This window comes from Mya arenaria, chromosome 4 (assembly GCF_026914265.1).
Source record: "Mya arenaria isolate MELC-2E11 chromosome 4, ASM2691426v1".
NCBI lineage: Eukaryota > Metazoa > Mollusca > Bivalvia > Myida > Myidae > Mya > Mya arenaria.
In genome coordinates, this window is record NC_069125.1 from 58,617,770 (window position 1) to 58,641,563 (window position 23,794).

The 23,794-nt window shown below is 37.7% G+C and overlaps 1 protein-coding gene across 3 annotated transcripts in view; it reads left to right on the top strand.

The window, feature by feature from the left end:
* LOC128232418 (serine/threonine-protein kinase BRSK2-like) overlaps positions 1–23,794 on the top strand; it is an 87,092-nt gene that overhangs the window by 19,316 nt on the left and 43,982 nt on the right. For all 3 annotated transcript variants that reach the window (XM_052945949.1, XM_052945950.1, XM_052945951.1), the window contains exons 2-3: positions 17,032–17,126; positions 22,788–22,873. In XM_052945949.1, the coding sequence (XP_052801909.1) occupies positions 17,032–17,126; positions 22,788–22,873 (181 nt within the window). The remainder of the gene's footprint in view (positions 1–17,031; positions 17,127–22,787; positions 22,874–23,794) is intronic.

Genomic DNA, 23,794 nt, shown 5'->3' on the forward strand with positions numbered 1-23,794 from the left:
TTTCAAGTTACAAGACTAAGTACAGTGTGAGTATTTTCAAGTTACTATCTAAGTACAGTGTGAGTATTTTCAAGTTACTAGACTAAGTACAGTGTGTGTATTTTCAAGTTACAAGACTAAGTACAGTGTGTGTATTTTCAAGTTACTAGAAAAAGTACAGTGTGAGGTTTTTCAAGTTACAAGACTAAGTATGTGTGAGTATTTTCAAGTTACAAGACTAAGTACAGTGTGAGTATTTTAAAGTTACAAGACTAAGTACAGTGCGAATATTTTCAAGTTACTATTCAAGTACAGTGTGAGTATTTTCAAGTTACAAGACTAAGTACAGTGTGAGTATTTTCAAGTTACAATCTAAGTACAGTGTGTGTATTTTCAAGTTATTAGGGGTTTTTTTTTAATAAATTGGTAAACAGATCCGCGGCAACACGTGTAACATGAACATAGATCAGTTTTCATGTCCGCAGAAAAAAACAATCCAATTTCTTCCTTTTTTTCATTTTTTTCTGGCATTTTTTATTTTTTATTTTTGGAGCTTTCGAAATCAGTGGCCATTTTCAAGTTACTAGACTAAGTACTGTGTGTGCATTTTCAAATGCAATATAACAGCTGCATGATCTGAACAAAAAAATTAGCAAAAGTACAAAGAAGTGTTCGTGGGTTTCTGTAGTAATGTACACTGTTCAGGTATGAACATGTATTTTTGATTGCTTGCTATAATAACCCATATAATACTACTAACCTGTTGTTTTCCAAATGTTTTAAGCCATAGTATGTTTTTTTCTGGCTGACTCATAGGAATACTTACCCTTGTGTTAGGTGCTGTTTGCTCAGAGCTCATGAATTAACAAACAGACTGGGGATTCATTATTGCTTCAATTAGTGAAAAGCTTCTGTATCTCATTGATAGGTAAATGTCAATGAGTGTTTAGTGCTTTAGAGTACACAGGTAGTTTAGGTGCTAGTTCAAGAAAGCAAACATTAAGTGCAGCTTTTGTTCTTTAATCCATTAAAGAACATGTGCATCGTGTAAGGTTTTGTTTATATCTCTGTTTGTAACTATGTTTAAATCTTGTTGAAAAATGCCTTGAAAAAGTCAGCTTGAGGTGAAATAGTAAAGTGTACATATGAAAATAAACAGGTTAGGTGCTTGGTCATTAAGTGATAAGGTGCCAGGTTATGAAGGGGTTCGGTGCCTGGTCATAAAGGAGTTAAGTGCCTGGTCATAAAGGAGTTAGGTACTGGGTCATAAAGGAGTTAGGTGCTTGGTCATAAAGGAGTAAGGTACTGGGTCATAATGGCTTTCTGTGCCTGGTCATAAAGGAGTTAGGTGCCTGGTCATAAAGGGGTTCGGTACTTGGTCATAAAGGAGTAAGGTACTGGGTCATAAAGGCGTTCGGTGCCTGGTCATAAAGGAGTTAGGTGCCTGGTCATAAAGGGGTTCGGTGCTTGGTCATAAAGGAGTAAAGTACTGGGTCATAAAGGGGTTCAGTGCTTGGTCATAAAGGAGTTAGGTGCTTGGTCATAAAGGAGTTAGGTGCTGGATCATTAAGGGGTTCAGTGCCTGGTCATAAAGGGGTAAGGTACTGGGTCATAAAGGCGTTCGGTGCCTGGTCATAAAGGAGTTAGGTGCCTGGTCATAAAGGGGTTCAGTGCCTGGTCATAAAGGAGTTAGGTGCCTGGTCATAAAGGGGTTTGGTGCTTGGTCAAAAGGAGTAAGGTACTGGGTCATAAAGGCGTTTGGTGCCTGGTCATAAAGGAGTTAGGTGCCTGGTTATAAAGGTGTTGGGTACTGGGTCATAAAGGCGTTCGGTGCCTGGTCATAAAGGAGTTAGGTGCCTGGTCATAAAGGAGTTAGGTGCCTGGTCATAATGGCGTTCGGTGCCTGGTCATAAAGGAGTTAGGTACTGGGTCATAAAAGCTTTTGGTGCTTGGTCATAAAGGAGTTAGGTGCTGGATCATAAAGGGGTTCAGTGCCTGGTCATAAAGGAGTAAGGTACTGGGTCATAAAGGGGTTCGGTGCCTGGTCATAAATGAGTAAGGTACCTGGTCATAAAGGGGTTCGGTGCCTGGTCATAAAAGGGCTTGGTGCCTGGTCATAAAGGAGTTAGGTGCTTGGTCATAAAGGGGTTCGGTGCTTGGTCATAAAGGGGTTCGGTGCTTGGTAATAAAGGGGTTCAGTGCCTGGTCTTAAAAGGGTTCGGTGCCTGGTCATAAAGGAGTTAGGTGTTTGGTCATAAAGGAGTTAGGTGCTTGGTCATAAAGGGGTTCGGTGCTTGGGCATAAAGGGGTTCGGTGCCTGGTCATAAAAGGGTTTGGTGCCTGGTAATAAAGGAGTTAGGTGCTTGGTCATAAAGGAGTTAGGTGCTTGGTCATAAAGGGGTTCGGTGCTTGGTCATAAAGGGATTTGGTGCTTGGTCATAAAGGAGTTAGGTGCTTGGTCATAAAGGGGTTCGGTGCCTGGTCATAAAGGAGTTAGGTGCCTGGTCATTAAGGGGTTCAGTGCTTGGTCATAAAGGAGTTAGGTGCTTGGTCATAAAGGAGTTAGGTGCCTGGTCATAAAGGAGTTAGGTGCCTTGTTGTAAATGAGTTGAGTGCCTGGTCATTAAGGAGTTAATTGTCTGTACATGAAGGATTTAGATGCCTTGTCATGAAAGATTTAGATGCCTGATATTAAAGGGGTAAGGTACCTGATCATAAAGGAGTTAAGTCACTTAAGTAGCTGTTCATAAAGGGGTTTGGGGCATAGCCAATAAGGAGTTAGGTGCTTGGTCATAAAGGGGTTAGGTGCCTGGTCATAAAGGGTTAAGGTGCCTGCTGGTAAAAGAGTTAAGTAAATGACCATAAAGGAGTTAAATGCCTGGTCATAAAGGATTTAGATGCCTGATATTAAAGGTGCTAGTTGCCTCGTCATAAAGAATTTGGATGCCTGATTTTAAAGGAGTTAGTTGCCTGGTCATAAAGGAGTAAAGTCACTAAAGTGACTGTTCCTAAAGGGGTTGGGTACATGGCCATAAAGGAGTTAGGTGCCTGGTCATAAAGGAGTTAGGTGCTTGGCCACAAAGGAGTTAGGTGCCTGGTCTTAAAGGAGTTAGGTGCCTGGTCATAAAGGAGTTAGGTGCCTGGTCATAAAGGAGTTAGGTGCTTGGCCACATTGAAGGAGTTAGGTGCCTGGTCACAAAGGAGTTCGGTGCCTGGTCATAAAGGAGTTAGGTGCTTGGCCACAAAGGAGTTAGGTGCCTGGTCACAAATGAGTTAGGTGCCTGGTCATAAAGGAGTTAGGTGCTTGGCCACAAAGGAGTTAGGTGCCTCGTCACAAAGGAGTTAGGTGCCTGGTCATAAAGGAGTTAGGTGCTTGGCCACAAAGGAGTTAGGTGCCTGGTCACAAAGGAGTTAGGTGCCTGGTCATAAAGGAGTTAGGTGCCTGGTCATAAAGGAGTTAGGTGCTAATTGGTAGTAAAGGAATTAAGTGCCCGGTCATAAAGTAGTTATTTGTCTAGTCATAAAGGGGTAAGGTGCCTTGTCATAAAGGGGTTAGGGGTCGGGGTTATTTCTGGTCATAAAGGTGATAGGTGAAGATAATTTTTAATGTTTCTGACACTATTACATATGACATTGAGTTCATGCATGTTGAAAGTGTAGTTATTGGACGTTAAATGTTATCATAATCGGAAAATCTGACATTTGTGTTAACATATTAAATCTGATAATCCTGAAATACAGAATCATACATTTATGCAGGGTAAAATACTGATCAACCAAGTTAATTGCAGCATTTATTGTTAAGGACACATATATATGTAGACAAATCCAGTTAAGTCTGCTTCATATTTGGTCGTATAATGTAACCAAATGTCATCTTGGGAGCTTCTCCAACAAGGCATTGAATTCCTTGGGGAGGTTTCTAGAATTGTTGCCAGTTTGTAGAGAAGTTTGTAGTCCATGCAACATCACAATAAATATGGCTGAGAAAGCAAAATTGTTCCATGATTAGTGCTTCAAGTAAATCATTGACCACAGAACCTTGGGGCTAAATCAATCATTTATGATTGATGGAGAGGATGGAAAAAATGGGAATATTGTTCCCTAATGAAGGATTTGGGTTTTCTTCTCCATTGCTGTGTACCTAAATTGTGAGCCAACGTACTGCACTGAACTTTTATGAACTGGAATCATTGGTAAAGTGTTTATCATTGATAATCTTTTATAATAGCAAAAAATGCTGGTGCCATCATCCAGTCTGTCTGCCTGATTACCTGCAAATTATGCCAATTTTATGGTTTTGTTATGACTTAAAAACTGTTCAAGATATTAGGTTCAATCTTTCCAAACTTGCACATAGTATTAGTAAACTTTTTGTGACAAGTTATGTAATTCATGCTTAAATTTTGTCAGATTTATGGTCCTTTGTATACTTAGAAAACACTTCTGTAACCAAGATCGGAACTTGCTTGTCAGTGAGACTTCTGTAACCAAGATCGGAACTTGCTTGTCAGTGAGACTTCTGTAACCAAGATCGGAACTTGCTTGTCAGTGAGACTTCTGTAACCAAGGTAGGAACTTGCTTGTCAGTGAGACTTCTGTAACCAAGGTAGGAATTTGCTTGTCAGTGAGACTTCTGTAACCAAGGTGGGCACTTGCTTGTCAGTGAGACTTCTGTAACCAAGGTGGGCACTTGCGTGTCAGTGATACTTCTGTAACCAAGGTCGGCACTTGTGTGTCAATGAGACTTCTGTAACCAAGATCGGAACTTGCTTGTCAGTGAGACTTCCGTAACCAAGGTTGGCACTTGTGTGTCAGTGAGACTTCTGTAACCAAGGTTGGCACTTGTGTGTCAGTGAGACTTCTGTAACCAAGGTTGGCACTTGTGTGTCAGTGAGACTTCTGTAATCAAAGTGGGAATTTGCTTGTCAGTGAGACTTCTGTAACCAAGGTTGGCACTTGTGTGTCAGTGAGACTTCTGTAACCAAAGTTGGCACTAGCTTGTCAGTGAGTCTTCTGTAACCAAGGTTGGCACTTGCGTGTCAGTGAGACTTCTTTAACCAAGGTTGGTACTTGCTTGTCAGTGAGACTTGCCTTTGCGTGTCAGTGAGACTTCTGTAACCAAGGTTGGCACTTGTGTGTCAGTGAGACTTCTGTAACCAAAGTTGGCACTAGCTTGTCAGTGAGTCTTCTGTAACCAAGGTTGGCACTTGCGTGTCAGTGAGACTTCTTTAACCAAGGTTGGTACTTGCTTGTCAGTGAGACTTGCCTTTGCGTGTCAGTGAGACTTTTGTAACCAAGGTTGGTACTTGCTTGTCAGTGAGACTTGCCTTTGCGTGTCAGTGAGTCTTCTGTAACCAAGGTTGGCACTTGCGTGTCAGTGAGACTTCTTTAACCAAGGTTGGTACTTGCTTGTCAGTGAGACTTGCCTTTGCGTGTCAGTAAGACTTCAATAACCAAGGGTGGCACTTACATAAGTTGGCACTTGCATGTCAGTTAGACTTCTGTAACCAAGGTTGGCACTTGCGTATCAGTGATACTTCTGTAACCAAGGTTGGCACTTGTGTGTCAATGAGACTTCAGTAACCAAGGTTGGCACTTGTGTGTCAGTAAGACTTCTGTAACCAAGGTTGGCACTTGCGTGTCAGTGATACTTCTGTAACCAAGGTCGGCACTTGCGTGTCAGTTAGACTTCTGTAACCAAGGTGGGCACTTGCGTGTCAGTTAGACTTCTGTAACCAAGGTTGGCACTTGGGTGTCAGTTAGACGTTAGACTTCTGTAACCAAGGTGGGCACTTGCGTTTCAGTTAGACTTCTGTAACCAAGATCGGAACTTGCTTGTCAGTGAGACTTCTGTAACCAAGGTTGGCACTTGTGTGTCAGTGAGACTTCTGTAACCAAGGTTGGCACTTGTGTGTCAGTGAGACTTCTTTAACCAAGGTTGGTACTTGCTTGTCAGTGAGACTTGCCTTTGCGTGTCAGTGAGACTTTTGTAACCAAGGTGGGCACTTGGGTGTCAGTAATACTTCAATAACCAAGGGTGGCACTTACATAAGTTGGCACTTGCATGTCAGTTAGACTTCTGTAACCAAGGTTGGCACTTGCGTGTCAGTGATACTTCTGTAACCAAGGTTGGCACTTGTGTGTCAGTAAGACTTCTGTAACCAAGGTTGGCACTTGCGTGTCAGTGATACTTCTGTAACCAAGGTCGGCACTTGCGTGTCAGTTAGACTTCTGTAACCAAGGTGGGCACTTGCGTGTCAGTTAGACTTCTGTAACCAAGGTTGGCACTTGGGTGTCAGTTAGACGTTAGACTTCTGTAACCAAGGTTGGCACTTGCGTTTCAGTTAGACTTCTGTAACCAAGATCGGAACTTGCTTGTCAGTGAGACTTCTGTAACCAAGGTTGGCACTTGTGTGTCAGTGAGACTTCTGTAACCAAGGTTGGCACTTGTGTGCCAGTGAGACTTCTGTAACCAAGGTTGGCACTTGTGTGTCAGTGAGACTTCTGTAACCAAGGTCGGCACTTACATGTTAGTGAGACTTCTGTAACCAAGATCGGAACTTGCTTGTCAGTGAGACTTCTGTAACCAAGGTTGGCACTTGTGTGTCAGTGAGACTTCTGTAACCAAGATCGGAACTTGCTTGTCAGTGAGACTTCTGTAACAAAGGTGGGCACTTGAGTGTCAGTTAGACTTTTGTTAAACCAAGGTCGGCACTAACAAGTCAGTGAGACTTCTGTTACCAAGGTTGGCACTTGAGTGTCAGTAAGACTTCTGTTACCAAGGTTGGCACTTACGTGGCAATTGGACTTCTGTAACCAAGGTTGGCACTTGGGTGTCAGTAAGACTTCTGTAACCAAGGTTGGCACTAACATGTCAGTGAGACTTCTGAAACCAAGGTGGGCACTTGGGTGTCAGTGAGAGGGACTTCTGTTACCAAGGTTGGCACTTGTGTGTCAGTGAGAGAAACTTCTGTAACCAAGGTGGGCACATGGGTGTCAGTGAGAGAGACTTCTGTAACCAAGGTTGGCACTTGTGTCTCAGTGAGAGAGACTTCTGTTACTGGTGGGCGCATGGATGTCAGTGAGACTTCTGTAACAAGGTGGGCACATGCGTGCCAGCTAGACTTCTGTAACCAAGGTTGGCACTTGTGTGTCAGTGAGAGAGACTTCTGTTAGTGGTGGGCACATGGATGTCAGTAAGACCGAGGACTTCGCCAAGGAAATTTTTTATCTCCGTTACTGTTCTCGCTTTATCTTAATGATTTAGAACACTATATGGTAACAAGAAATGACAAAAGTTTAGTGGTAAACGATGTGAACTTAGATATGTTTATTAGACTGCTTGTTTTATTATATGCCGATGACACAGTGGTGTTTGCCACCTCTGAGGATGACCTCAAATCTGTACTCAATACATTTTATTCTTATTGCTGTCAGTGGAACCTAAATATTAATTTTGATAAGACAAAAATTATGGTATTTGGCGATAAAATGAAACGGAATAGAGATATTAAAATTAATGATTGTACAATAGAAGTCGTTGATCATTTCAAATATCTAGGAGTTCTGCTCTCGAAAAACAGGCATTCTGCATTAGGTAAGAAACATGTAACAGAGCAAGCTCGTAAAGCAATGTTTAGTTTATATAGAAAAATTAGGAATTTAGACCTCTCCATTGACTGCCAACTTAAATTATCTGACCACACCATTGTACCAATTTTGACATATGGTTGTGAGATCTGGGGCTATGGTGACCTGTCCCTTATTGAAAAAGTACACACTGATTTCCTTAAACATATTCTCGGAGTTAAAAAGAGCACGCCTCATGTTATGTTATATGGTGATCTTGGTCGCTATCCATTGTCGATTTTAATTAAGAAACATATGGTTGGATTCTGGCAGAATTTAGTTACATCGACAGAAGGCAAACTGTCTACAAAGCTTTATAAAATAGTATATACCCATTTAAATGACAATGATACTCATTTCAAGTGGATGCATCATGTTAAACATATTTTTGACGAATGTGGAATTAGTTATGTATGGAATAATCAATATTTTAATGGTACAAAACAACTGCTATTAACTAGAATCAATCAAACACTTTCTGATCAATATATACAAAGTTGGACATCTGATGTTAATTCCTTTTCCAAATGTTTGAATTATAGAATGTTTAAGGATACGTTTGGTTATGAATGCTATTTTGACAATGTTCCTGATTTCTATTTGCAATATTTGATAAGATTTCGAATGTAATCATCACCTCCCTATTGAAAAGGGGCGATGGTTTAATATTGAACGTAATAATAGGAAATGTCATCTTTGTCAATCAAACGATGTCGGTGACGAATTTCATTATCTTTTTAAATGTACTCACTTTGTTGATGCAAGAAAACGACTGCTACCGCATATTAAAGGTGATAACTGTAACACAATTATGCATAAAAAATTGATGAATGAAACAGATGAAAAGAAATTGATAGATTTAGCGAAGTTTTTTAAGATTATACTGCGAAGTTTTTTAAGATTATACTGGATTATTTTATTAATACACCAGGCTAACTAGCACATGGGTGTCGGCTAGACTTCTGTAACCAAGGTGGGCACTTGCATGTCAGTGAGAGAGACTTCTGTTACTGGTGGGCACATGGGTGTCAGTGAGACTTCTGTAACAAAGGTGGGCACATGCATGCCGGCTAGACTTCTGTAACCAAGGTCACAGGCACTTGCGTGTCAGTGAGACTTCTGTAACCAAAGATGGCACTCGCGTGTCAGTGAGACTTCACTTACCAAGTTGGGCACTTGCGTCTCAGTGAAACTTCTGTTACCACAGTCGTTACTTGCATGTTCTTCATTTGGTTATATTCGTAATTACAATTAGCCAGCATTTTATTATTAATGAAATAATTTATGAAAAATGAGCTTAATTTGCTGTTAAATGTCACAAGCATATCCAAGAAATCATAGGTTCTTCTTGCATGATTAGGTAAAACGATAACAGGTGGTTTCATCAAACTTTATATGACAGTTCCTTGAGTTCATGGAATGCTAACAAGCTGTAGTTTTTGTTAACAATTTCACAAATAGCTAGTGTTTATTCAGAAGCTGAGATATGTGTTGGGGAGGTTTTTGTTTACCAATTACTTGGGAAGTAGTAATTATCTCTTGATGCTTCTTTCTATGATTGCCATTTTCTGGTTTTCTTGTCATATGTTATTTCACTTACAGAATATTATGTGAACATTATGATATTGCTATCCTTGAATGACAGGTGGGTAGCAAGGCAAATTCTTGATTATTTTAGACGATTATCCGAAAAAGTAAGAGGTACAGTCATCTTTTGTAAGAGGCTCAGGTGTCTTATATTAAGTTATATCGTAGGGAGTTCAGCTGTCTTATGTCATAAAAGGTTCAGTTGTATTATATTGTACAAGGAGTTGTCTTATGTCGTAAGCGGTTCAATTGTCTTATGTCATAAGAGGCTCATGCAGTCATGTTGTAAGATGTTCAACTGTCTTTTGTGGTAAGCAGCTCAGTTGTCTTATGTCCTAAAAGATTCAGCCGTCTTATGTCATAAGAAGTTAAACCACCTTTTGTCGTAAGAGACTAAGTCATCTTAAGTTGTTTGAGGTTCATTTGTCTTATGTTGTATGAGGATTAATCTTCTGTTGTACGAGGATTCGTCTTATGTTGTATGAGGAGTTGTCTTATGTTGTATGAGGATTCGTCTTCTGTTGTACGAGGAGTCTTCTTATGTTGTATGAGGATTCGTCTTATGTTGTATGAGGAGGAATCTTATGTTGTATGAGGATTCGTCTTATGTTGTACAAGGAGGAGTCTTATGTTGTACAAAGAGACTTCTTATATTATACGAGGAGTCGTCTTATGTTTTACCAGGAGTCTTCTTATGTTGTACGAGGAGAGTACAAGGAGTCGTCTTATGTTGTACGAGGAGTCATGTTATGTTGTACGAGGAGACGTCTTATGTTGTACAAGGAGACGTCTTATGTTGTACAAGATGTCTTATATTGTACAAGGAGACGTCTTAAGTTGTACGAGGAGACGTCTTATGTTGTACAAGGAGGCGTCTTATGTTGTACGAGGAGTCGTCTTATGTTGTACGAGGAGATGTCTTATGTTGTACGAGGAAACGTCTTATGTTGTACAAGGAGGGTTGAGTCATCTTATGTTGTAAGAGGTTCAGTCATCTTATGTTGTAAGAGGTTCAGTCATCTTAAGTTGTAAGAGGTTGAGTCATCTTTAGTTGTAAGAGGTTGAGTCATCTTATGTTGTAAGAGGTTGAGTCATCTTATGTTGTAAGAGGTTCAGTCGTCTTAAGTTGTAAGAGGTTCAGTCATCTTATGTTGTAAGAGGTTCAGTCATCTTAAGTTGTAAGAGGTTCAGTCATCTTAAGTTGTAAGAGGTTCAGTCATCTTTAGTTGTAAGAGGTTCAGTCATCTTATGTTGTAAGATGTTCAGTCATCTTATGTTGTAAGAGGTTCAGTCATCTTATGTTGTAAGAGGTTCAGTCATCTTAAGTTGTAAGAGGTTGAGTCATCTTTAGTTGTAAGAGGTTCAGTCATCTTAAGTTGTAAGAGGTTGAGTCATCTTAAGTTGTAAGAGGTTTAGTCATCTTATGTTGTAAGAGGTTCAGTGATCTTGAGTTGTAAGAGGTTGAGTCATCTTTAGTTGTAAGAGGTTCAGTCATCTTATGTTGTAAGAGGTTCAGTCATCTTAAGTTGTAAGAGGTTCAGTCATCTTATGTTGTAAGAGGTTCAGTCGTCTTATGTCATCTGAGGTTCAGTCGTCTTATGCTGTAAGAGGTTCAGTCATCTTATGTTGTAAGAGGTTCAGTCATCTTTAGTTGTAAGAGGTTCAGTCATCTTTAGTTGTAAGAGGTTCAGTCATCTTATGTTGTAAGAGGTTCAGTCATCTTATGTTGTAAGAGGTTCAGTCATCTTATGTTGTAAGAGGTTGAGTCATCTTAAGTTGTAAGAGGTTGAGTCATCTTTAGTTGTAAGAGGTTGAGTCATCTTAAGTTGTAAGAGGTTGAGTCATCTTTAGTTGTAAGAGGTTTAGTTATCTTATGTTGTATAGTGTTTTAGCCAGGAATTAAAAAGGGCAGGGTGGGCCAAAAAAAGGGCAGGGTGGGCCAAAATAAGGGCATGGTGCTTTCTTAAATTGGAAAACAATGCGCAAAATATTAGCTTTGTATTGTTGTAAAACGACCATGTACCTTATCAAAGTACATGCATGTTCATGCACATATTGTAGTAATATCCCTACAGAATACTCTTGATTCTTCTTTCTTGTTCATTTTCACTTCAGACACTTTCTTTAACATCTCGGGTTGTTGTCACCAGGGCTCTCACAAGACTGATTTTTTGGGGAGAAGTCACTTCTCCCACCAGTCAAATTAGGGAGAAGTGGGGTGACTTTAAGGAGTTGAGATACTTATTGTAAAACCTGAGATAAATATTGTGCCATTCCACAAAACTTTAAATTCACATTTACTTTGATTGCTTTTACTAAATGGAATGTTTAAAACGTGTTAGTTTTTGGCTATCAAAAGTGTACTTGTCTAGAGTCTCCTTTTAGCAATGTATAGTTTACCTCCAAAAAGCGTCTAAAATAAAAACAAAGACATTTAAAAAAAAATACCATTTGAAACAATCAGAATGGTCTTATTGTTATATATGAGCTGTTAAAAACATTTAAGTGCAGGGGGCGAATCTTGTTTTGGTACGATCAGGATAGGGTACGAATGTCACATTCAGCTTTGCTGTTGTTTACTTGTCTTTGGTTAAATAAATTTCAATTTGCTGACCTTTTAAAACAAAATGACATTTAAAATCTCTATCCTTCATGAAAAATTCACTAACTCTTAATAATAGAACTAGAAAATCGAGAAATTAACTCCGAAAAATGTTATGACAAAATGGCGGTGACTCGCCGAATCTTCTAATTTTAAACATCGTACAAATGAGGAAATACTGTAAGTAAACGCTATATAAAGCAAATAAAAAAGTTTTGAGATTATAAAACAAATTTTCATTATGAACATTCAACACAAAACCTTTCAAATATTGGTCATGAAGTTTTGAGTATTTGATTTTCTTAGCGCCACCGTCTGTTTTTCAATGACCGTCTGCTCAAACGAAACAATGTTCTTAAAAGTGTGCCTAGTTTTTACACTGCAAGTATCAATTGTTTACTAATGCTTGACAACATTTTTCATCAATTCTTCGCTTTTTCTATCGCAATTTAACAAACTTTTAATAATTTGACCATTGTCTTCTCTGATTGGTTAACATGGGACGTTTCGATAATTGGATGAAAGACGACCCAATTATGTGATTAGGAGATTACTGATTATTAATGGCTAAATTTATTAAATTTGTAACAACATCGGCATCAAAGATCGACATTTAGAGGTACAACTTCAATGTCTCAGACAAGGAATAATGTGTCATAATGAACAGCAATTAGCACCCTGATTATAAGCGGTAATTACCGTTAATCCGACCCGCAGTGATGACAGTCGTGTGCCTTAGCACGCACTGATCTGTGACAGATTAGGAAACGGAGACATTGACCAATGAAATACTTTTAGGGCATAACTTTGTGATAAACAACGATCTGAATGGGCAGAGGGCGCAAGGGGGCGTGAAAAATATGACAGGGCCTGTAAAAAGGGGCAACGGGGCGGGGTCAAAAAAGGGCAGGGCGGGCCGCCCTTCCATTCCGCTTTAGCTAAAACACTAGTTGTAAGAGGTTCAGTGATCTTAAGTTGTAAGAGGTTGAGTCATCTTTAGTTGTAAGAGGTTCAGTCATCTTATGTTGTAAGAGGTTCAGTCATCTTAAATTGTAAGAGGTTCAGTCATCTTATGTTGTAAGAGGTTCAGTCGTCTTATGTCATCTGAGGTTCAGTCGTCTTATGCTGTAAGAGGTTCAGTCATCTTATGTTGTAAGAGGTTCAGTCATCTTTAGTTGTAAGAGGTTCAGTCATCTTATGTTGTAAGAGGTTCAGTCATCTTTAGTTGTAAGAGGTTCAGTCATCTTATGTTGTAAGAGGTTCAGTCATCTGATGTTGTAAGAGGTTGAGTCATCTTAGTTGTAAGAGGTTCAGTCTTCTTATGTTGTAAGATGTTCAGTCATCTGATGTTGTAAGAGGTTCAGTCATCTTCAGTTGTAAGAGGTTCAGTCATCTTATGTTGTAAGAGGTTCAGTCATCTTAAGTTGTAAGAGGTTGAGTCATCTTTAGTTGTAAAAGGTTCAGTCATCTTAAGTTGTAAGAGGTTCAGTCATCTTATGTTGTAAGAGGTTGAGTCATCTTAAGTTGTAAGAGGTTCAGTCATCTTAAGTTGTAAGAGGTTGAGTCATCTTATGTTGTAAGAGGTTCAGTTGTCTTAAGTTGTAAGAGGTTCAGTCAGCTTATGTTGTAAGAGGTTCAGTCATCTTAAGTTGTAAGAGGTTCAGTCATCTTAAGTTGTAAGAGGTTCAGTCATCTTTAGTTGTAAGAGGTTCAGTCATCTTTTGTTGTAAGAGGTTCAGTCATCTTATGTTGTAAGAGGTTCAGTCATCTTATGTTGTAAGAGGTTCAGTCATCTTATGTTGTAAGAGGTTGAGTCATCTTAAGTTGTAAGAGGTTGAGTCATCTTTAGTTGTAAGAGGTTCAGTCATCTTAAGTTGTAAGAGGTTGAGTCATCTTTAGTTGTAAGAGGTTTAGTCATCTTATGTTGTAAGAGGTTCAGTGATCTTAAGTTGTAAGAGGTTGAGTCATCTTTAGTTGTAAGAGGTTCAGTCATCTTATGTTGTAAGAGGTTCAGTCATCTTATGTTGTAAGAGGTTCAGTGATATTAAGTTGTAAGAGGTTGAGTCATCTTTAGTTGTAAGAGGTTCAGTCATCTTATGTTGTAAGAGGTTCAGTCATCTTAAGTTGTAAGAGGTTCAGTCATCTTATGTTGTAAGAGGTTCAGTCGTCTTATGTCATCTGAGGTTCAGTCGTCTTATGCTGTAAGAGGTTCAGTCATCTTATGTTGTAAGAGGTTCAGTCATCTTTAGTTGTAAGAGGTTCAGTCATCTTTAGTTGTAAGAGGTTCAGTCATCTTATGTTGTAAGAGGTTCAGTCATCTTATGTTGTAAGAGGTTCAGTCATCTTATGTTGTAAGAGGTTGAGTCATCTTAAGTTGTAAGAGGTTGAGTCATCTTTAGTTGTAAGAGGTTGAGTCATCTTAAGTTGTAAGAGGTTGAGTCATCTTTAGTTGTAAGAGGTTTAGTTATCTTATGTTGTAAGAGGTTCAGTGATCTTAAGTTGTAAGAGGTTGAGTCATCTTTAGTTGTAAGAGGTTCAGTCATCTTATGTTGTAAGAGGTTCAGTCATCTTAAATTGTAAGAGGTTCAGTCATCTTATGTTGTAAGAGGTTCAGTCGTCTTATGTCATCTGAGGTTCAGTCGTCTTATGCTGTAAGAGGTTCAGTCATCTTATGTTGTAAGAGGTTCAGTCATCTTTAGTTGTAAGAGGTTCAGTCATCTTATGTTGTAAGAGGTTCAGTCATCTTTAGTTGTAAGAGGTTCAGTCATCTTATGTTGTAAGAGGTTCAGTCATCTGATGTTGTAAGAGGTTGTGTCATCTTAGTTGTAAGAGGTTCAGTCATCTTATGTTGTAAGATGTTCAGTCATCTGATGTTGTAAGAGGTTCAGTCATCTTCAGTTGTAAGAGGTTCAGTCATCTTATGTTGTAAGAGGTTCAGTCATCTTAAGTTGTAAGAGGTTGAGTCATCTTAAGTTGTAAGAGGTTGAGTCATCTTTAGTTGTAAGAGGTTCAGTCATCTTAAGTTGTAAGAGGTTCAGTCATCTTATGTTGTAAGAGGTTGAGTCATCTTAAGTTGTAAGAGGTTCAGTCATCTTAAGTTGTAAGAGGTTGAGTCATCTTATGTTGTAAGAGGTTCAGTTGTCTTAAGTTGTAAGAGGTTCAGTCATCTTATGTTGTAAGAGGTTCAGTCATCTTAAGTTGTAAGAGGTTCAGTCATCTTAAGTTGTAAGAGGTTCAGTCATCTTTAGTTGTAAGAGGTTCAGTCATCTTTTGTTGTAAGAGGTTCAGTCATCTTATGTTGTAAGAGGTTCAGTCATCTTATGTTGTAAGAGGTTCAGTCATCTTATGTTGTAAGAGGTTGAGTCATCTTAAGTTGTAAGAGGTTGAGTCATCTTTAGTTGTAAGAGGTTCAGTCATCTTAAGTTGTAAGAGGTTGAGTCATCTTTAGTTGTAAGAGGTTTAGTCATCTTATGTTGTAAGAGGTTCAGTGATCTTAAGTTGTAAGAGGTTGAGTCATCTTTAGTTGTAAGAGGTTCAGTCATCTTATGTTGTAAGAGGTTCAGTCATCTTATGTTGTAAGAGGTTCAGTCATCTTATGTTGTAAGGGGTTCAGTCGTCTTATGTCATCTGAGGTTCAGTCGTCTTATGCTGTAAGAGGTTCAGTCATCTTATGTTGTAAGAGGTTCAGTCATCTTTAGTTGTAAGAGGTTCAGTCATCTTATGTTGTAAGAGGTTCAGTCATCTTTAGTTGTAAGAGGTTCAGTCATCTTATGTTGTAAGAGGTTCAGTCATCTGATGTTGTAAGAGGTTGAGTCATCTTAGTTGTAAGAGGTTGAGTCATCTTATGTTGTAAGATGTTCAGTCATCTGATGTTGTAAGAGGTTGAGTCATCTTATGTTGTAAGAGGTTAAGTCATCTTTAGTTGTAAGAGGTTCAGTCATCTTATGTTGTAAGAGGTTCAGTCATCTGATGTTGTAAGAGGTTCAGTCATCTTATGTTGTAAGAGGTTCAGTCATCTGATGTTGTAAGAGGTTGAGTAATCTTAGTCGTAAGAGGTTCAGTCATCTTATGTTGTAAGAGGTTCAGTCATCTGATGTTGTAAGAGGTTGAGTCATCTTTAGTTGTAAGGGGTTGAGTCATCTGATGTTGTAAGAGGTTCAGTCATCTTATGATGTAAGAGGTTCAGTCATCTTATGTTGTAAGAGGTTGAGTCATCTTATGTTGTAAGAGGTTCAGTCGTCTTAAGTTGTAAGAGGTTGAGTCATCTTTAGTTGTAAGAGGTTGAGTCATCTTTAGTTGTAAGAGGTTGAGTCATCTTATGTTGTAAGAGGTTCAGTCATCTTAAGTTGTAAGAGGTTGAGTCATCTTTAGTTGTAAGAGGTTCAGTCATCTTATGTTGTAAGAGGTTCAGTCATCTTATGTTGTAAGAGGTTCAGTCATCTTAAGTTGTAAGAGGTTGAGTCATCTTAAGTTGTAAGAGGTTCAGTCATCTTATGTTGTAAGAGGTTCAGTCATCTTAAGATGTAAGAGGTTCAGTCATCTTAAGTTGTAAGAGGTTGAGTCATCTTAAGTTGTAAGAGGTTGAGTCATCTTATGTTGTAAGAGGTTCAGTCATCTTATGTTGTAAGAGGTTCAGTCATCTTAAGTTGTAAGACGTTGAGTCATCTTATGTTGTAAGAGGTTCAGTCATCTTATGTTGTAAGAGGTTCAGTCATCTTAAGTTGTAAGAGGTTCAGTCATCTTTAGTTGTAAGAGGTTGAGTCATCTTTAGTTGTAAGAGGTTGAGTCATCTTAAGTTGTAAGAGGTTGAGTCATCTTATGTTGTAAGAGGTTCAGTCATCTTATGTTGTAAGAGGTTCAGTCATCTTATGTTGTAAGAGGTTGAGTCATCTTAAGTTGTAAGAGGTTCAGTCATCTTCAGTTGTAAGAGGTTGAGTCATCTTTAGTTGTAAGAGGTTCAGTCATCTTTAGTTGTAAGAGGTTGAGTCATCTTATGTTGTAAGAGGTTCAGTCATCTTAAGTTGTAAGAGGTTCAGTCATCTTATGTTGTAAGAGGTTCAGTTGTCTTATGTCATCTGAGGTTCAGTCGTCTTATGCTGTAAGAGCATGTTTCGATGACTTGTTAAAATGATATTTGTTTTTGAATATAAAATGATATTTGACTATTATTTATAGAATATCATACATACCGCTTTGTTATTAATTGAATTACCTCTTATTTATATTTTCAGGACTGGTGAAACTGGGCGTTCATTGTGTGACAGGAAAGAGGGTGGCCATCAAAATTGTAAATAGAGAAAAACTCAGCGAATCAGTATTAATGAAGGTGAGTCTCACCTTCAAGTGCAAAAACACTTATGTTACCCAAACTACGAAACAGAATCACAAAAAAATAATAAAATTGTTTGGGTTACACATCCCTACCTATTAAAAAAGGACCCTACTGTTGTTAAAGTCAGTTGGTAAAAAAAAAAAAATAAAAAAAAATATGTAGTTTAAAACCTTTAAAGCTTTATACATAAGATTACTTTAACACCATTTTCCAATCATGACACCAACGTTCTTACATAAAGCCTTATGAAAAAATTAAATAACAAAAGCCTTCCTACCCTCCCTGTTTTTGAAAAGGATGTAACCCTAACCAAACCATTTTTTAGGGGGAGGGGGTATCATTTTCAGTGTCATAATTGTAGTTCAAAAACTTTAACCATCGCCATAACTGAAAAACGGTTGAAAGATATTCAATTGACATTTGGTATAAATGTTGCCAGAGACGATATGCACATGCAAAGCAAGGCCCTTAACTCGAGCTTTTATAATTGTCCAGTTATGCCCCTTGTTTGACTGTAAAACAACACAAGAGATGAGCATTTGTATTCCCTCCGTGGCGCACCTGTTTCCATGACCTCCATACCCAGCTTTGTTAAGTCAGTTGACTTGAATTAAATTTGCACTAAATACCTTTTCTGGTGAAGAATGGTTTCACAGTCCCTCGCATCACCTTAGTTCTTGGGAGTATAATACGTACCTTGATCATTCTAAGATTTCAATATTTGATAAAAGATATGTTAACTGCTAAAGTTGGAATAAAAACTGTGGCAGATATTTCCTGGAAACACTGTCTTATGCTATTGACAATTATCACATTTTTAAAGGATGAAGGCTAAAAATAACCTTGTCATGTTTCAGTTTACATGCACCTTCAAACAGATGGTTCTTTTCAGTGCACATATTAACTTGTACGCAGATGGCCAGTAATCATAAAAATGGATATATTTGGAACTGTCTTATAACGCTCTTGATGGGCCTGTGGTAGCTCTATCAATAGAACAATCAGCAAAAAACCCTACATCCTAGATGGCTGATCAATACTGTATGGCATCAGACAGTTTTACCCTCAATAAGAAGCTGTCCATGTAAGTTTTAGAAACCTCAAGATAAATCTGATTTGATGCCAGGTTTTGCTAGAGACAATTGAGATTCAGTATTAATTTGACTTCATGGGACATATTGGTATTGCACTGTTGTTCTCAGGGTTTTGTTATTCAGTTTTCCTTCCTTACTCAAAACAATCAAACACACCAGTAATATAGGATTTATAGCAAATATCATTTTCTCAGGGAAGTTGCAGCAGAATAGAAGGAATTCAGCTGTGGTCCTGGTATTTTGTATACTGAGCGCAATTACATGTATTTATGCCACTGGTAAACAAAATCATAGTTTGCAGGAATTCTTTATGCATTTCAGTTTCTCAAGAATTTTGCAATTCCCCAAAGGTAACAGATTGTTTATTTGTGTTTATCAAGGCTTTACCACGCAATGTAATGACGACATCAATTCTTACGGTGTGTTTAAATGTCATATAAGTGACATGAGATATAAGTGACTGTAATTCCCAGTCAAATCCAAATGCTAGAAGACTTCCAAAGAACAGAGTGAGATACAAGAGGCTCTGGTACGTTAGCATGGCTCTTTTTGCAAAGAGACCACTTGGTTCTTTAATTTGTACTGTGTAAAGTACAGATACACAGGATACAACTTTCCTGGGTTTAACTGGCACCCAGTACACCAGTTACCAGTACTAACCTTTTGGTACCATATTTGTATGTATTTTGATTTGATATGGCTGGTGGCAACAGTATCAAACCACTCCCTTCATGTTGAGAGAAGATTAAACATACACACATCATTAATTATCTCCCTTCATGAAGAAGGATGATCAAACATACACACATCATGAATTATCTCCCTTCATGTAGAATGACGATCAAACATATACACATCATTAATAATCTCCCTTCATGTAGATGGATGAAACATACACACATCATTAATTATCTCCCTTCATGTAGAGTGATAGTCAAACATACCCACATCATTTATTATTTCCCTTCGTGTGGAGGGATGGTCAAACATACCCACATCATTTATTATCTCCCTTCATGTAGAGGGATGGTCAAACATACCCACATCATTTATTATCTCCCTTCATGTAGAGGGATGGTCAAACATACCCACATCATTTATTATTTCCCTTCATGGAGAAGGAAGATAAAACATACCCACATCATTAATTATCACCCTTCATGTAGAGGGATAGACAAACATACCCACATCATTTATTATTTCTCTTCATGGAGAAGGATGATCAAACATAAACACATCATTAATTATCTCCCTTCGTGTAGAGGGATGGTCCAAAATACACACATCATTAATTATCTCCATTCGTGTAGAGGGATAGTCAAACATACACACATCATTAATTATCTCCCTTCGTGTAGAGGGATAGTCAAACATACCCACATCATTAATTATCTCCCTTCATGTAGAAAGATAGTCAAACATACACACATCATAAATTATCTCCCTTCGTGTAGAGGGATAGTCAAACATACACACATCATTAATTATCTACCCTTCATGGAGAAAGATGATAAAACAAACACACATCACTAATTATCTCCCTTGGTGTAGAAGGATGATCAAGCATAAACACATCATTAATAATTTACCTTCGTGTAGAAGGATAATAAAACATACACACATCATTAATTATCTCCCTTGGTGTAGAAAGATGATCAAACATAAACACATCATTAATTATCTCCCTTCGTGTAGAAGGATGATAAAACATACACACATCATTAATTATATCCCTTGGTGTAAAAAGATTATCAAACATACACACATCAATAATTATCTCCCTTCATGGAGAAGGATGATCAAGAATAAACACATCATTAATTATCTCCCTTGGTGTAGAAGGATGATAAAACATACACACATCATTAAGTATCTCCCTTGGTGTAGAAGGATGATAAAACATAAACATATCATTAATTATCTCCCTTGGTGTAGAAGGATGATCAAACATAAGCACATCATTAATTATCTCCCTTGGTGTAGAAGGGTGATAAAACATACACATCATTAATTATATCCCTTTGTGAAGAAAAAATATCAAACAAAAACACATCATTAATTATCTACCTTCATGTAGAAGGATGATCAAACATACACACATCATTAATTATCTCCCTTCAGGGAGAAAGATGATCAAACATACACACATTATTAATTATCTCCCTTTATGTAGAAAGATGATCAAACATAAACACATCATTCATTATCCCCTTCAGGAAGAAAGATGATTAAACATACACCCATCATTAATAATCTCCCTTTGTGTAGAAGGATGATCAAACATCCTTAATTATCTCCCTTCTTTCAAACTTAATACATTTAACGGTATGAAAGCACTCTCTTTATTTAGAAGATCAAACGTTAAGACATACCATTAATTATGCTTGAAACTTTAGTTTAATTCAAGGCTTAAGTAAAACAATATTTTTTGATTATCAAAAATGTGTTGTTTTTAGCTCACCTGCGCACAAAATGCTCAAGGTGAGCTATTGTGATCGGTCTATGTACGTCGTCTGTCGTCCGTCATCTGTTGTCCATTGTCTGTCTCTCGGCGTCAACAATTGGCTATAATCATCTTCTTCTCCTAAACCGCTTGGACAATTTTGATGAAACTTCATGGGAATGATCCTTGGTTGGTGCTTTTTCAAAATTGTTCAAAGAAATTAATTCGATGCAGAACTCTGGTTGCCATGGCAACCTAAAGGAAAATGTCAACAATTGGTTATAATCATCTTCTTCTCCTAAACCGGTTGGACAATTTTGATGAAACTTCATAGGAATGATCCTTGGTTGGTGCTTTTTCAAAATTGTACAAAGAAATGAATTCCATGCAGAACTCTGGTTGCCATGGCAACCTAAAGGAAATGTCAACAATAGGTTATAATCATCTTCTTCTCCTAAACCGCTTGGACAATTTTGATGAAACCTGATAGGAATGATCCTTGTTTGGTGCTTTTTCAAATTTGTTCAAAGAAATGAATTCCATGCAGAACTCTGGTTGCCATGGCAACCTAAAGGAAAATTTTAACAATAGGTTATAATCATCTTCTTCTCCTAAACCGCTTGGACAATTTTGATGAAACTTCATAGGAATGATCCTTGGTTGGTGCATTTTCAAAATTGTTCAAAGAAATGAATTCCATGCAGAACTCTGGTTGCCATGGCAACCTAAAGGAAAATTTTAACAATAGGTTATAATCATCTTCTTCTCCTAAACCCCTTGGACAATTTTGATGAAACTTCATAGGAATGATCCTTGGTTGGTGCATTTTCAAAATTGTTCAAAGAAATTAATTCCATGCAGAACTCTGGTTGCCATGGCAACCTAAAGGACAAAATTACACAACTTTTTTTGGCAAATACTATAAGGCCTAGTGCTTAAATATTTGGTGTGTTACATTGTATATTGGTTACCTACCATGTTTATTTATATTATGCCCCTGAAGAAAAATTGGCCTCACTCAATGGGTTACAAGTTCATTATAGATACATTTTGTTAACATTTGATAGTTATGTAAAGTTAACCCTTGAAACAAGGGCAACATGTCTAGCAATATGGCCTCCCTTTTTGTTGGAGATTCCACTACTTTCTATTTTTAGTAACAAGGGAATAGATTTTAAAGTCTATTAAGTCTTCAACATAGTCAATTATAAGGTAATAATTGTTCTTTTTTAGGATCATAGATGGATCATAGATTAAAATAATTATTATACACTCTATTCCTTAAAAGAAATTTCATTTTTACTTTTATTTTTTCATTGATAAATTTAATAATCAGACTTTTCCATTGAACTTCATGTATATTATATTGTAAACTTCATGTAGATTATTCAAAACAACAAACCTTATCTTCTGTGATGATAGTGAATAAGCCTTACACAGAAAAAAATGATTACTATTATATGAAGGAAGGTGATGTTGTCCTAGATGGAAGAAGCAATAATAGAAAATAGGAATGTGTGCTGCTTGTTGATTTTTAGAGCTTAAGGCGGATTATTGATTTTATTGGATGGTGCAATGTTTGTTGTTTGTGTATCTATACTAAAAGTTATTTTAGTGTGCAAGCAATTAAACATAGTTTTGTCAGTGTGCAGGCAATTGAATGAAGTCCTGTCAGTGTGCAGGCAAATGAACAAGTCCTGTCAGTGTGCAGGCAACTGAAAAAAAGTCATGTCAGTGTGCAGGCATCTGTATCAAGTGCTGTCAGTGTGCAGTCAATTATCAAGTCCTGTCAGTGTGCGGGCAACTGAACAAAGTCCTGTCAGTGTGCAGGTATGAGAATCAAATTCTGTCAGTGTGCAGTCAATCATCAAGTCCTTTCAGTGTGCAGGAAACTGTGACAAGACCTGTCAGTGTGCAGGGAACTCTGACAAGTCCTGTCAGTGATTATCCTGGCAACATGTTTGACCATTATGTTTTTCAATATTCTTTGAGAACAAATATCAAGCTATATTGAATACAAAGGTTAAACTCTTTTACTCAGGTGAGCGATTTAGGGCCACCATGGCCCTCTTGTTTGTTTGATTAGTTTTGGCTACCATATTAATTGTATATTTTCAGGTTGAAAGAGAGATAGCCATCATGAAGCTTATAGAACACCCTCATGTCCTAGGCTTGTTTGATGTGTATGAGAACAAAAAATACTTGTAAGTAGAACATCACTGTAATTTAATCAGTGAGGTAGATTTTAGTTTTCATTAATCTTGTCCTAGCAGCAGTTTTGTTCTCAACAGTAGCGCTGCAATTTATTCCTTGACTTCAGTTGTTGTCTACAAAGGGATGGGGTTCCAATTGATATCTGATTTTGTTTCCTGAGCAAATGAATTAATAATGCATTTTAAGGTGCATTCCTGGATCTATTTAGTCCCCAGGAGCCAAGGAAATATCAAGGTCTGACACCTCATTATATGGGTATGGGTCAATGATCCATCTTCATTAGGGCAACATTACTGTGTCATCTATTATTATACCCTTACCACATGATGTTGGGCTATATAGGAACATCCTGGGAAATCAGGACAAGTCTACTTTTCCCCATTACTTCATACGTTTTTTAGGTATTTATTGTGTTAAGGGGAGGTGCTCTGCAGAAGAAAAGTTATTTTGTGTTAATTTTTGCCCTATTTTTAGATTATTTTTATACTACTTTGTTATGTCCCTCAACTGGGCAATCTCGTCTGGATCATAACTTTAACCATCTTTGAAGTATTGACTTCAATTTCATTAAGGAGAAGTGCAGAGCAAAGGAAACATATCTCTGGCTTCAGTATTTTATTAGTAATTTGTCCTAGTAATTTGTCCTTTGTTAATTTTCATACTTATTTTTTTTTCGGGAGGTTAACTTGAATTGAGTATTTGAGGTATTTACACCTCATTATATGGGTATGGGTTCATATTCATATATATCTTATTTAGGAGAAGTGCAGTGTACAAGAACCATTACTATGGATACAGCATTTTCTTAGTTATTGCCCTTTGTTAATTATCATACTTATTTTTGGCTGGAGCAAAGCTGTTAAGTGTTTGAGGTATTGACTTTAAATTTGTATACAGATCTTATCTGGGAG